Below are 15,272 nucleotides of genomic sequence, written 5' to 3' on the forward strand. Positions count from 1 at the left end.
CTTATTAAATTGGGAGTCCCTAATGCTTGAGAGAATATCAGGAATTCCCCAAGTGGAGAAGTTTAATATTTCCACATTTTTCCCTAACCTTCAAGGGGACTTTGCAAATACTTTTTTTATTTTCTGCCCAGAACTCTCTGGGATGTATCAGAGTATTACTTTAACATGTACAGAATAACAGATCTCATTGTTTATTCTAGGTTCCATGTAATTGGGTTGTTGAAATAAACTGATCATACAGGTTAAATTAGATTGAGTGCCACAGAAAATTTAAATTTTGTACCAAATAAACATCTCTTCCTTTGGTTTCACACAGAAATTGAAGTTTTAAAATATAGTCAAAATCATCCTTTACTGTGTATTCTGATTTACCTTATTCCTAACCAAGTCTGTTTCATTCATATCTCTGATTGAAGTCTGATCTCTTTTTCAGCTTCTTTAACAGTAGACATATGGAGTAATGCTGACTTTCAGACCTGCAAAACTCTTATCTTTGTGTCTCAGATGTCACACAGATAACCCAGATTTCCAGGGAACTACCAGGTTATACACAAAGAGCTCAGAATCTCAGAATTGAGAAATAACAGTTAACATTCAGGAATAGATATGACTGTTTTAAGAGCCTATAATCTCAGAATCTGTACAATGAGCCTTACTGAATATTCTGTACTCCTAAATCACTGACTGTCCAATCTCTGCCCACATTCTATCCCCTGATAACCTATGCTCTTGAATTCAAATCTCAGCATTTGCTCATTATAGTTAGTTTATATTAGTGAGGCCAAACAATATTTGTCTTTTTGTTTCTGGTTTACTTCCCTCAACATAATGCTGTCAAGTTTCATTCACTTGGTTGCATACCTCACAACTTCACTCCTCTTGCAGCCGCTCAGTATTCTATCGTATGTATACACCACAGTTCACCCTTCCATTCATCAGTTGATGTAACCTTAGGCCACCTCCATCCATTGCAGATAGTGAATAATGTCACCGTAAACACCAGTGTGCAAATGTCTATTCATGTCCCTGCTTTCAGTTTCTCCAAGTATATACCAAACAACGAGGTTGCAGGATCATGTGGCAACCCCATGGAACTCCTGTGGAACCACCAGACTGCCCTTCAGATGGGCTGCACCATTCTACTTCCCTACCAACAGTGAATAGGTATATATCTCTCTCTCCATATCTTCTCCAGCAGTGGTATCCTCCTGTTTATTTTTTTTTATTTCAATTTTATTGAGATTTTTCACACAACATACAATCATCCAGAATGCACAGTTGCCCATGGTACCATCATACAGCTGTGCATCCATTAATCCAGAAAAGAAATATAAACAAAAAAGAAAACTCAAATCCTCCCATACCCCTAACTGCCACCCCCATTATTGACTCATAGTATTGGTATAGTATATTTGTTACTATTGATGAAAGAATGTTAAAATACTACTAACTGTAGTACATAGTGTGCAATAGGTATATTTTTTCCCTATATACCCCTCTATTAATAACTTCTAGTTATAGTGTCATGCATTTGTTCTAGTTCATGAAAGAGATTTCTAATATTTGTACAGTTAATTCTGGACATTGCCCAGCACAAGAGTCACTGTTTTATACGTTCCCATCTTTTAACCTCCAACTTTCCTTCTGGTGACATACGTGACTCTAAACTTCCCCTTTCCACCACCTTCATATGCCTTTCAGCACTGTTAGTTATTCTCACAGTAATGTGTTACCATCACCTCTGTCCATTTCCAAACACTTAAGTTCAATCTAATTAAACATCTGTTCATAATAAGCAACACTCTCCATTCTTTAGCCTTGTTCTATATCCTGGTAACTTGTATTTCATGTCTATGTGTTTACATATTATAATTAGTTCATATCAGTGACACCATGCAATATTTGTTCTTTTGTGTCTGACATTTCACTCAAAATTGTGCCCTCAAGTTTTCTTCATCAACTCGTTTTTTTAAGACAGTTTTGTTCACCCACCATACATTCCATCCTAAGTAAATAATTGATAGTTCCCTGAATAATCAAATATCTATCCATTTACCACCATCTATTTAAGGACATCTCCATTTCTTTTACAAAGAATGAGGAAGAGTCAAAGAAGGTAGAGAAACAAAAGAAAAAGAAAAAAAATTACAGCTAAAAAGCAACAAAAGGAGAGATAGAATTAAACTAAAGTACAATAAAAGAGTCAGACAGTATCACCGATGCCAAGAGTCCCATATCCTTCCCTTATATCTCCCTCTTATAGGCATTTAGCTTTGGTATATTGCCTTTGTTACATTAAAGGAAGCATAATAAAATGTTTCTGTTAACTGTAGTCTCTAGTTTGCACTGATTGTATTTTTTCCCCAATACTACCCCATTTTTAACACCTTGCAAGTTTGACATTCATTTGTTCTCCCTCATGTAAAAACATATTTGTACATTTTATCACATTTGTTGAGCATTCTAGGTTTCACTGAGCTATAAAGTCCCAGTCTTTATCTTTCCTCTTTCTTTCTGGTGTCCCACATGCTCCTAACCTTCCTCTTTCAACCATACTCACTGTCATCTTTATTCAGTATACTTACATTGCTGTGCTACCATTACCCAAAATTCTGTTCCAAACCTCTCACTCCTGTCTTTTTCTGTCTGTCTGTAGTGCTCTTTTTAGTATTTCCTGTAGCCCAGATATCTTGTTCACAAACTCTCTCATTGTCTGTTTGTCAGAGAATATTTGAGAATATCCTCATATTTGAAGGACAATTATGCTGGATATAGGATTCTTGGTTGGTGGTTTTTCTCTTTCAGTATCTTAAATATATCACCCCACTTCCTTCTTGCCTCCATGGTTTCTACTGAGAAATCTGCACATAGTCTCATCAAGCTTCCTTTGTATATGATGGATCACTTTTCTCTTGCTGCTTTCATGATTCTCTCTTTGATGTGTGATAATCTGATTATTAAGTGTCTTGGTGTATGTTTATTCAGATCTATTCTGTTTGGGGCACACTGCACTTCTTGGATCTGTAATTTTATGTCTTTCATAAGAGATGGGAAATTTTCATTGATTATTTCCTTTATTATTGCTTCTGCCCCTTTTTTCTTCTCTTCTCCTTCAGGGACACCCATGACATGTACAGTCATGTGCTGCGTGTTGTCATTCAGATCCCTGAGACATTGCTCATATTTTTCCATTCTTTTTCCTATCTGTTCTTTTGTGTGTAGGATTTCAGGTGTCTTGTTCTCCAGTTCCTGAGTGTTTTCTTCTGCCTCTTGAACTCTGCTGTTGTATGTCTCTATTGTGTTTTTCATATCTTGTGTTGTATTTTTCATTTCCATAGATTCTGCCAGTGGATTTTTTAAACTTTCGAGTTCTACCTTATGTTCACCCAGTGTTTTCCTTATGTCCTTCATCTCTTTTGCCATATCTTCCCTGAGCTTGTTGACTTGGTTTTTTATATGATTTAGCATATTTCTTTGAAAATCTTTAATTGATTGTTTCATTAAAGTGAAACAATATCTCAACTATAGCTTAATAGAGGTGTAAATTTGTTCCTTTGACTGGGCCATATCTTCATTTTTCCTAAAGTAACTTTAGTTTTCTGTTGTCTAGGCATCTGGTTTCCTTGGTTACCCTAATCCAATTTTCCTAGACCAGACTGGGTTCAGGTCTCAAAGTGGTGCTATGTTCAGGGTCAAGTTTCCCTGAGGGTGTGTCTTAGAAGATTGACAGATTTTCCTGTGAGGCCTGTAGTTACTGTGCTTTTCCTAACCTGCCCAGCAGGTGGCTCCTGCCAGCCTGTTGCTCCTGACTGGTATAAGGAGGTGTGGCCCCTTTAATTCTTAGCTTAGTTTCTTTCTGTTTTGACTGTTTTCCCCAGGCCCTGGGGTCTGAGCTCTGAAGGGGAGGCCAGCACTAGGACTGGGCCCCACCTCCTTCCTCTTATGGAAGATACACCCTATAGGGAGTTACCTTCCGCATTTGAATTACTCCTTTGTCTCTCTGACTCTTTTAACTCCACCCTGTCTGGGTCAGAGTGCTGCAAACTGAAAATGGCTGAGGCTATCTCCACTGAGCCACTCAGGTTGAGAGAGATTAAACAGGAAAGAAAGCCCCCTTTCAGAGTCAGTCCATGGCCCCCCAGTTCCACCTGTCAGTCAGATAGAGTACCTGGGCTCCTGGGCTCCCTTTCCCAGGGCACAGGTGTTTTCTGGCTCTCTAAGGTCAGTCTCTAAAGGCCTCTGTACTTTTTCTTCTTCTTCTTTTTTTTTTTTTTTAATTTTTTTCCCCCTGTCAGCCCCACCTCCTCTCCACTGGGAGTGACCTCAGGGTACTTTGCTGCTTGTTTGTAGCTTGTATTTAGCACTCCACATTTGTTAATTAAAATCCCAGTTGGAGCTGGGCTGAGCTATATTCATTTGCTTGGAGAGTGCTGCTCTCTCCCACAGCAGGTCCTGTAGCTCAGCCTGCCGTGGGGCAAGGGGGATCCCAGTGTGGGTCTGCAGTTTTTACTTACAGATTTTATGCTGCGATCTCAGCCATTCCACCCAATCCAGGTTGGTGTACAATGTGTGGACAGTCATGGTTGTCCCCCCACAGTTGTTCCAGATTATTTACTAGTTGTTCTTGGTTGTTTATTAGTTGCTTCAGGGGGATTAACTAAATTCCATACCTCTCTATGCTGCCATCTTGCCCCTCTCTCCTGTTTATTTTTAAACAGTTGTATTCACACACTATAGAGTCTATCCTAAGTGTAAAATCAGTGGTTCCCAGTATAATCACAGTTACACATTTACCACCACAATCCATATGAGAACATTTCCATTTCTTCTGCAAAGAAAGAAGAGGAGAAAAGGAGAAACAACAACAACAAGAATCTCATAACCTCCCTTATTACCCCTTTTACTGACATTTAGCTTTGGTATATTGCCTTTGTTATCATTAATAAAAGAACACCACAATGTTACTGTTAACCATAGACCCTAGTTTGCATTAATTGTACTTTTTCCATATACCATCCCATTTTTACCTCCTGTAATGGTGATGTACAATTGTTCTCCCTCAAGTAAAAACTTTCTTATATTTCTATATTTAATGACCATCATTGTCCATTCTAAGTTTTACTGTTATAGTCTCAGTGTTTATCCTCTATCTTTCTTTTGATGTCATATATGTCCCTAGCCTTCCTCTTTCAAACATGCTCACACTCAGCTTTGTTCCTTATATTTACAGTATTGTGCTACCACACATACTATTGTGCTATCCATATCTGGGTCTTTATAATCAATCCTGTTGAATGTTCTGTACTCCTTCAGCAGCTTGTGCCCAATCTCTACCCTCTATCTCCTGATAACTTGTGTTCTCAACTTTAACTGTCAGAGTTTCCTCATCATAGTTGGTTCATATTAGTGAGACCAACCTATACTTGTCCTTTTCTTTATGGCTTATGTCACTCAACATAATATCCTCAAGTTTCATCTACATTGTTGAATGCTTCATGACTTTTTTCTGTCCTACAGCTGCATAGTAGTCCATCTTATGTATATACCACACTTTTTTATCCACTCATCTGTTGATGGACATTTGGGCTGTTGTCATCTCTTGGCAATCATGAATAATGCTATTATAAACATTGGTGTGCACATGTCCATTTGTGTCCCTGCTTTCAGTTCCTCCAAGTATATATCTAGTAATGGGATGGCTGGATCATATGGCACTTCTATACTTAGCTTCCTGGGGAACCACCAAACTGCCTTCCAGAGTTGTTGCACCATTCTACATTGCTACCAACAGTGGATGAGTGTCCCTATTTCTCCACGTCCTCTCCATAACTTGTAATTTTCTTTTTTTTTTTTTTTTTGATAAGGATCATTCCTAGTAGGTGTGAGATGGTATCTCATTGTGGTTTTGATTTGTATTTCCCCAATAGCTAGGGAAAGTGAGCATCTTTTCATGTGTTTTTGATCCATTTGCATTTTTTCTTTTGGAAAGATGTGTCCATACCTTTTGCCCAATTTTTAATTGGGTTGTTTGTCTTTTTGTCGTTGAGTTGTAAGATCTCTTTATATATTCTGATTATTAAACCCTTTTCTGATATGTGGTTTCCAAATATTTTCTCCCATTGCATAGACTGCCTTTTACTTTCCTGACAAAGTCCCTTGGTGCACAAAATTATTCAGTTTTGAGGAGATCCCATTTATCTATTTCTTCTTTCATTGTTCATGCCTTGGGTGTAAGGTCTAGGAAACCACCTCCTATCACAAGTTCTTTAAGATATTTCCCTACATTTTCTTCTAAAAGTTTTATGGCCTTAACTCTACTGTTTAGGTCTTTGATCCATTTTGAGTTAATTTTTATATAAGGTGTGAGATAGGGATTCTTTTTCATTCTTTTGGATATGGATATTCAGTTCTCCAAGCACTATTTGTTGAAAAGGCTGCTGTCTCAATTGAGTCTATTTGACCGCCTTATCAAAGACCAATTGTCTGTAGATGAGAGGGTCTATTTCTGAACACTCAATTTGATTCCATTGGTCAGTATATCTGTTTTTATGCCAGTTCCATGCTGTTTTGACCACTGTAACTTTGTAATATGCTTCAAAGTCAGGTACTGTGAGATCTCCCACTTCATTTTTCTTTCTCAAGATATTTTTAGCTATTCGGGGCACCCTACCCTTTCAAATAAATTTGATTATTTGTTTTTCTGTTTCTGCAAGGTAAGTTGTTGGGATTTTAATTGATATTGAATTGAATCTATAAATCACTTTTTGTAGAATTGACATCTTAACTATATTTAGTCTTCCAATCCATGAACTCAGTATATCCTTCCATTTTTGTATATCCTGTTTGATTTCTTTTAGCAATTTCTTGTAGTTTTCTGTGTATAGGTCTTTTATGTCTGTGGTTAAATTTATTCCTAAATATTTGATTCTTTTGGTTGCTATTGTAAATGGAATTTTTTTCTTGATTTCCTCCTGAGATTGCTCCTTACTATTGTATAGAAACACTCCTCTCCTTTCCTCTCTTCTCCTCTCCTCCCCTCCCCTCTCCCTCCCCTCTCCTCTCCTCTCCTCTTATTCATGCTTGCATACCTGGAATAAAGCTCACTTGGTTGTGGTGTATAATTCTTTTAATGTGCTGCTGGATTTGACTTGAAAGTATTTTGTTGAGGATTTTTGCATCTGTATTCATTAAAGAGATTGGTCTTGGTCTGTAATTTTCTTGTAGTATCTTTGACTTTGGTATTAGGGTGATGTTGGCTTCATAGAATGAGTTAGGTAGCTTTCCCTCTTGTTTAGTTTTTTTTGAAGTGTGAGCAGGATTGTTACTAATTCTTGCTTGAATGCTTGGTAGAATTCACATTTAAAGTCATTCAGTCCTGGACTTTTCTTTTTGGGGGAGGTTTTTGATGACTGACTCAATCTCTTTACTTGTGATTGGTTTGTCGTATTTTTTCTTGAGTCAATGTTGGTTGTTCATGCTTGTCTAGGAAATTGTCCATTTTGTTTAAGTTGTCTAGTTTGTTAGCAGATAGTTGCTCATGTTAGCTCTCATTTTCTCCTTTGTTTCTGCGGGGTCAGTAGTTAGGTACCCCTTCCCATTTCTGATTTATTTATTTGCATCCTCTCTTTTTCTCTTTGTCAGCCTAGCTAAGGATCCATCAGTTTTATTGATTTCCTCAAAGAACCAACATCTGGTTTTGTTGATTCTCTCTTGTCCTAAACCTCTTTTGAACGTTAGTCTCCTCATCTGAAAATGGTTGCCATGAGGCTTAAATGGGGTAATGCACTTAGGCCTGGCCCATAGTAAGCTCTTCAAAATCAACACACACACTTAGGGAGATTATGAAACGTGCCCAAGTCACACAGCCTGTGGCATCACAGTTGTGCCGATCCACTCCCTAAAATGGCTGTCTCTGTTGTCCTTCTTTTGCTCTACGGTAGATGGCAATAGCAGCGACTCAGACGCAGATGCTGGGACTACTGTGCTCAACTTGCAACCCCGAGCAAGGCGCTTCTTGCCAGAGCAGTTCTCAAGGAAAGCTCAGCCGTCTTATAAGATGGAATGGAAGAACGAGGTAGATGGAGATTCCGGCATAGGGCAGCCCGGCAGCTCCTCGGCTCCCCACAGCAGAGAGGGGGGCACCCAAACCCCGGGCATATTACGGCAGCCCCTTCTCTCCAAAGGCGACATTGGCCCAGTGGGGGAAGACAGTTTGGCTGAAGACATCCGACCTAAGCCACCACCAAGACTGGTCCGGAGGGCATCGGAGCCCGGAAATCGGAAAGCCAGATTCGGAAACGATAATCCCTAATGGGAGCGGCCAAAGCAGATCCAGGGCAACTAACCCCAATACCTCTGTAGTTTATGACTCTGAAACCTGACACGACAAGGGGATCCATTTTAAACTCTGTGGAGCTAAATGCGTTCTTCAGGTGGTAGAGCCATGCCACTGATGAATGGGATGAGTGCTTATCCCAAGAAGAAAATCAAAGAAAAAGAATCCCATGAAATGTTTTCTGTGACTTGTTGCTAGCAATTATACTCTTTGAAAGCTTAAAGAAAAAAAAAATATGTGCCTTTATTGAACTTGAAGGACAGAACTTGATGTTTTTAACATGCCCTTGTTGGTGAAATTTTAATATATACCTATATGTCTTAAATTTTATTTATGAAAAAGATGTATATCTCTACTCAGTTTTTAAGCAAATGGCACTAAAGAAATATTCAGAACATCTTTCCAGGGGATGACGGGCAGCACCAGGAGGGTGACGGGTCCACGAGTTCAGGAGAGAGAACTTCCCGTCATGCAAAGGGGCAGTTGGCCAAAGAAGGTCACAGCCAAGAGCTGAGAAATCTGAGGACTCAAACTGGGATCACATTTAGAAAATCTAGGCAGAGGAAGTGGCTTGGCTGCCTAGCACAAATTAAGAGGCCCATTACCTCTATGAAACAATGTGGGTCAACTGGTTTTTAATTTAATTTTGGTGTGCTTGGCTGTGGCATATGAATTCCATCTCCCCTCCTTGTTTAAATGTTGCAGGAGAAAGGTGGTGGGGGTGAAATCAGCTGGCCGTGCATGACAGACTCAGGGGCAGCTTTTGATGAAGTTCTACCCAGGTGGGCCTCATGTGGAGTGCGGGGAACTAGACCAACACCTGTTTACAGCGTATTGGTGGGATTTATATTGTGCAATACTTGGCAGAGGCTGCAGGAGATTCACACTCATCTGCTACCAATTGCTTTAGTAGAATTTTCTTGAACTTTCATTCCAGGTCATAGGCTCCAAGCAGAGAAGGATGGAAGTTAGATAGTATTCCACTGTTTAACAGATTGGGGAGATTTTAGGTTTTGAATTTTATTCAGGAAGCACTTTGGAGAATGTGGGAGTTCTAATTTTTTTTTTTTTTTTTTTTTGCACTAGTCTGTAATTTGGTACCTCCCCCCCTCAATAAAGTAGTAACTCAAATTTTTCATATCAAATGGATTCTACTCATCTGAGCACTTTTAAAAAGTATGGTAGAGAGAAAAGCAAAACAATCATTAAAGATTAATGTTTAAATCTCTGTCTCTTAAACTGTATATTTTCTTGGCCTCTCATTTTTGCTCGATATTTCCTCTTTAAAACTTGGCTGGAACAAGACTCTAAATTTCTGGGTTTAGGATGAGATGAAGCTGCTGAGGTAGTCCTCTGGTTTCACATTGGAGATACACAGCAAAGGCTACAGTGTCTACAGTATTGTCTGGGGTGTGGGTGGGGTGAATAAACTGGACAAAGAGTACACAAGATCCTGAGCAACAGTGCTCTGAGCCCCCTGCTTACAACCTCACAAACATGGAGAAGTGCACCTTTTACCCTTCTCTCTCATGTTCAGAAATCTTGGAATTCTGCTAGGTTGTTGGGCATGACACAGAGAGTAACACAGACACGGAAAGTACAAGTTTATTAAGAGCACAGTTTCTTTCCAGAACAAACTCTCCCAGGTTGATCAGTGGAAAGCAGTGTGGAAAATAATTTGAAGACTACAAACTTAGGACTCAGTGCCAAAACAACTCATTTTAAATGAAGATATTCATAGCATTTCTGCTGAAAAGAAATTAAAGCTGACAAAGTTTTGTTACAGGAATATGATTCATCAAGAGGTGTGACGTGTATTTCTGAGAATCCCAAGAGTAAGTTTTCAGAATAGTTTATGAAATCTGAATAGGAAAATAGAAATTGAAAAGGACCTAAATACAAATTTTGTAATTTTTCCTGATTTCCTATACTAATAAATATTATGAAGGGTTTAACTTCATGGAGTTGAAGGAAAAACATGAAATTTGTATGCTACTTCTTCTTAAGCATATAGACCAAATTCAACTTTCACTAATTAAAAGTCACGTAATTTGGATGCCGTTGTGTAAATTTCTGGAAAGCAATACCTATGCCATTTTATCTTTACTATTAGTTTCAATTTTATCTTATTTGTCAAATGACAAAGGTAAGGAAAAAGGAAATTTGGCTTCATTTATATTTTTCTCTATAATTTCTTCTGTTTTATAAATATCAAATTTTAGAAACTATAGATGGAGAAAATACGCAGGTGAAACTCTTTAATTATATGGTACCATAACAATCTAAATTTCTGTAAAACAGAAAGGTCCCCTAAGCCTTTGTAAACGATTCCACTTGTTCAACTAATAGTCGATCCAACCAAAATTCCATGTGGCTGTAGAATTGACAGGTCTTTGGTGTTTGTTGTATCAAAATTTGATTTGAACTATATACATGTGAAAAGTCGGGGCTTATTTTGTTACATACAGTGCTAAGGGCCAACTTTTGGGAACAGTTACGCCAGTTTTGCCAACTAGAAATTGGCCCCCAAATCTGATACTTAAAAATATGTTTTGTGTATGTGGCCCCAAAATGTCTGGGATGAAATTGCTTTCAGCTTTTGCTAAACTTTGTAGTGGGGGCATATCAGTTTTCCTGGGGAAGTGATATGTTAACTTATATAAATATGTAAAGAAGCATGTTACCTGTTACATGTCTCAACATATTCTTCATTTGTTATACTGCCCAAATCATGTTTATGTTACAACTGGCATTTTATAATCAGCTATGAGAACTGTAATATTCAAAATTCACACTTAATTTTATTCTTTAAAGAGTGATTAAAATGATTTCTTTGTCCAATTAAAGTAGCTGCTGACATCATCTGCTGAGACCTGAATGCCATTTGTATGATTTTTTTTCATCAGCCTGAACAAGAAAAGAACAGATCATGACTTACAACAGATTGGTGATACTCAGGTTTATTTTGTTCACTTTTAGAACAAAGTTTGTAGCTTGCTTCTACTTTATATCCCACTTTTAGCCAGTCCGTTTCTTTATTCCATTCCTAAGGAAAGCTGGAACCCTATTTGGGTAAATACTGCATGACAATGGCATCATTCTTTGCCTGTGAGAGATGATACTTCTGATTTTTTCCACTAATGTCCAGCTGATACAGATGAAACATCCAGATGACTGATTTTTGAACGGTTTCTTTCATGTTGTGCTGATACATAGCTTTAGTTACATGAGCCCTTTGGTTTTGTTTTATAATTTTCTGCAATTTCAAACAAAGTTCTAAGTACAACAATAAATTGTGGATCATTTATCTTACCTCTATGGTCAGGGAATGAGCTTTTCTTATTTGGACAGTTATATCTAGAGTTGGCGGATTATCAAATATTCGGTTTACAGAGCATATTAATTATATTTAGGATCTTGCAGTGTCCACAGAGGTCTTGTGGGTCTATGTTATCATTATTCTCTAGGGGTGAGAACATTTTGCTCCATGGGTTTGCCCAGTAGAGAGAATGCCAGGAGCAACAGCAGTGACTTTTCCTATTTTCACTTCTGTAACAAATTATCCTCAAATATTCAAACATTTTTTCCTTTTTTATATCATCAGATCCTGTCGAGTCATACATACAACTGGTAATTAAATTTCTTACTTAAATGAGGCTCTGTGCATCTAGTTGTAGTAATTCTGCTTGCCAAATAGAAATCTGATATATATACACTGACAAAGGAAATTTTTCCTGGTTTCTGTGAAGTCTTATAAAAGTTTAAATATTAAATCACATGAAATGAGGCCAGACCCAGGAAGTCCAATTTTTATATGTACAGATCAAAACCACTTTCATTTGTACTAAATGGGTGTATGATAGTTGAAATTAGTGAAAGGTAAGAATTTAAGATTATTAAAAATTCACTTCTATTAGTTTCAGATACATCTGTCTCAAACTAGGCTAACACTATTACTGTGTTAGAGAACCTGGATTAGCAGAATAAAGATTATAATTAGTCCTCTAAATTTCTCTATATACATAGACTCTTAAGTGGCTGAGATAAAGTTTGCTCTGAAATATTAAATACTGCCTCCCTACAGCCAACTCAAATAAAAAAGTTAGGTTAATGCCAATTACCATCTTAACAAATGACTTTGAAAGATACGTAGCTTTAAAGCATCAGTCCACCAAATTTTAGGGTTTCAATGAAACATAGCTTTTGACATCCCATTAGTGAATGTTTATTGCATTTGCTACTATAATTGCCTCTTACTGCTGAGCATCTAGTTTAAGAAGTCCTTACTAAAGGGCTACAAAGTTTATTTTGAACTGCAGTGACAAACTTGGTTGTTCCAAAGGGATGGTGCGGTGGTGATGCCCTGACTTTGAAGGCGACCAGAAGAAACCGCTGACTGGCATCCTCAGAAGTCAGAATTCATGATTCCCTGGCCTGTGCTGCAGTCATTTAGAATAGTCCATTTAAGGCACCTGCAGAACACGCAGCCGTTCCAGGTACACACCCACAGGGTCAGGTACGGATCAGCAGCAGAACACGGGGTTTCACATGCTTTCCATTTCCTAAGGCACCTCACAACAGGTTTAGTTTGGGAAGCCGTCATACCATGGAAATAATTTTGTCTGGATAAAAACTTGAGTCCCAAGTATTTTCAAAATGGAACAGAGATTCTTTGATGAAGCTGAAGAAAGGGTTTCACCTATCCATGTTGCAAACTGCAATGATTAATAGATATTTTAACTGCTTTTTTTCCTCCATGGTGCATAATGCTTTGGAAAAAGGATTTTTATATATTGAAATGTAGTGCAGGTTAAATCAAGACTGATCAAAACACCATTCTTTGTTTTAACAAGACTGCTACAGTTCACTTTTATGCTATGTCAGTGATCAGTAGTAATTAGCACTCCTTCCCTAATGGTTGTAATTATCTTTTCTTTTCAAGGAACTACACAGGCTGTTTTAAAGTATTTCTGTTCAAAATAAGAATCAGCATGATTTCTTACAATGCATTGAATCAGGGAAATAATAGAAATTTTGTTACTTTTGTTTCCTTAGACAACTACCTATGAAATGTCTGGTAAATTTAGATGATCTCTTCAGGGAAAATGAGATCTAAAGTAAAATATGGCTTTAAAATAAATATTTGTGCATTTGATTAATTAGAAATAAATTCTGGGATGAGTTTCATTTATAAAACTACTCTATTTTCTTGCCATCAGTATAGAATACATTTTAAATGATGTATTTTATATTAGCAGAATGATTTTAAAAGCCACAAGCTTTTCATTTTTATTACTAAGATATGCGTTTGCATATTGAGGATGAAATTCTTCAAACACTTCAGGATACTGACTGCAATATACACCAAGATACAATGACAAATTTAAAAATACAATTTATTAGAATAAATTATAATACTTCATTACAGTTGTAAAGGGATTTTATTATTGAAGAAAATTATTACCATGTGACTGGTATGGACTTCAGGAAAAAAATTGAGCAGTGAAAAATAGTTGTTTTCAATCCATCATCCTGTTCCAAAAAGAGCTGCATTATACACCATCCTGGTAAGGTCTGTGTCAACTGAATTTCAGAGACTTCTTAAAGGCTATTGTAAAGTCACTTCTAGAAGGAATACAGCATGGAAAATCAGTGATGGTTTTTTACCATGGATTGCAAATGAAAGGCCGTTCTCTTAACTCTATTGCCCAAATGCCCCAAATTTTCCCATTATGAACTGACTCCTGCTCTCGACAGATACCTAAATATCTTATCGACGTGTCCTCCTGACAAAGATGCCAACTCTTTGAAACGACCTTCTTAGTGTTCCAGAGAATGAACTCCTGTAGATGCCTCGCAAATGTTCTCTGCAGCTAACGTGGGACGAGGCCCTCAGCACCAGTCTTGCTAACCTTGCTCTGTGCTCGGTCGGTGCAGACCAGATGCCTGAACATCATCCACAACCCCTCCCAAAATCTCCCTCGGAACCACCGTGGAGTGAGTTGCTATGGGGTGCATTGTGGGAACACAGGGTCAGAGCACAAGGGACACTTTCAGCAAATGACCACTTGATTACTTGCACAGCATAAAATTCCTGAAGGGCAAATAATCTCTTTGTTACTTACATAGCAGAAAGAGTCGAAAAGAAAGGGAAGAAGTCCAATCACGGCCCATCTTCCAGGGTAGCCGAAAACTGCTCTGGGTCAGGGGTCAATAGATAGCAGTTCCACCTGCCCCGTTTCGTGCCAGAGAAGAGACAGATCTCTCCTGTGTGAGTGTAGTTTTATCCATCTGGGGTGGGGGCAGGTGCCATGCCACCGAGAATTCCTACCTTGAGTAGCACATGGGGCTGCCTGTTCCTGCTGTCTAGGTTTAAGGTCTAGCAGGCTTATTCATTAGATTTGACATCTGTCCTGGCTGCAAAATGGCACGCAGAAGAAAAGGAGGTTGGGGTAGCTAAATGCCAGATCCAGGATGGCCGTTTGGGGGGGCTGGAGCTGTTTGTACCCCAGAAAAACATGTTCTTAAACTTAATCCATTCCTGTGGGTGTGAACCCATTTTAAGGACTTTTTGATGAGATTACTTCAGTTAAGGTGTGGCCCACCTCAATCAGAATGAGTCTTAATCCTATTACTGGAGTCCTTTATAAACAGAATGAACTTCAACAACAGACAGAAAGCCACAGGAAGCAAGGTGAAGGTCAAAGGAACCGGGAAGAGAGCGGAGAGGACAGTAGAGGTTGCCATGTGACAGAGGAGCCCAGGACCAAGGATTGCTGGCAGCCAGCCCCAGACCACCATAGACTTCGGGAAGAAAGCATCGCCTTGGTGATGCCTTGATGTGGACTTTCTTTTAGCCTCAAAACTGTGAGCTAATCGACTTCCATTATTTAAGCTGACCCATTGCATGGTATGTGCTTGAACTGCCAAGGAGACT

At 38.4% G+C, this 15,272-nt stretch overlaps 2 protein-coding genes across 4 annotated transcripts in view; one reads left to right on the top strand and one right to left on the bottom strand.

Annotated features, from left to right (window-relative positions):
- SLC9A2 (solute carrier family 9 member A2) overlaps window positions 1-13,371 on the top strand; it is a 123,018-nt gene extending 109,647 nt beyond the window's left edge. Inside the window, exon 12 of one of the 2 annotated variants that reach the window (XM_037806689.1) lies at window positions 12,678-13,371. In XM_037806689.1, the coding sequence (XP_037662617.1) occupies window positions 12,678-12,694 (17 nt within the window). In that variant the 3' untranslated portion in view covers window positions 12,695-13,371. Of the gene's footprint in view, window positions 1-7,940; window positions 11,673-12,677 lie in introns of those variants that run through there. The other variant, XM_037806688.1, reaches the window with a different exon arrangement.
- MFSD9 (major facilitator superfamily domain containing 9) overlaps window positions 1-15,272 on the bottom strand; it is an 81,797-nt gene that overhangs the window by 42,585 nt on the left and 23,940 nt on the right. The window contains exon 7 of one of the 2 annotated variants that reach the window (XM_037806692.1): window positions 9,425-11,242. The exons of the other annotated variant lie outside the window; for it this stretch is intronic. Coding sequence (XP_037662620.1) covers window positions 11,238-11,242 — 5 coding nt within the window. The 3' untranslated portion in view covers window positions 9,425-11,237. Of the gene's footprint in view, window positions 1-9,424; window positions 11,243-15,272 lie in introns of those variants that run through there. 2 annotated transcript variants of the gene reach the window in all.

This window comes from Choloepus didactylus, chromosome 17 (genome assembly GCF_015220235.1).
Source record: "Choloepus didactylus isolate mChoDid1 chromosome 17, mChoDid1.pri, whole genome shotgun sequence".
Taxonomy (NCBI): domain Eukaryota; kingdom Metazoa; phylum Chordata; class Mammalia; order Pilosa; family Megalonychidae; genus Choloepus; species Choloepus didactylus.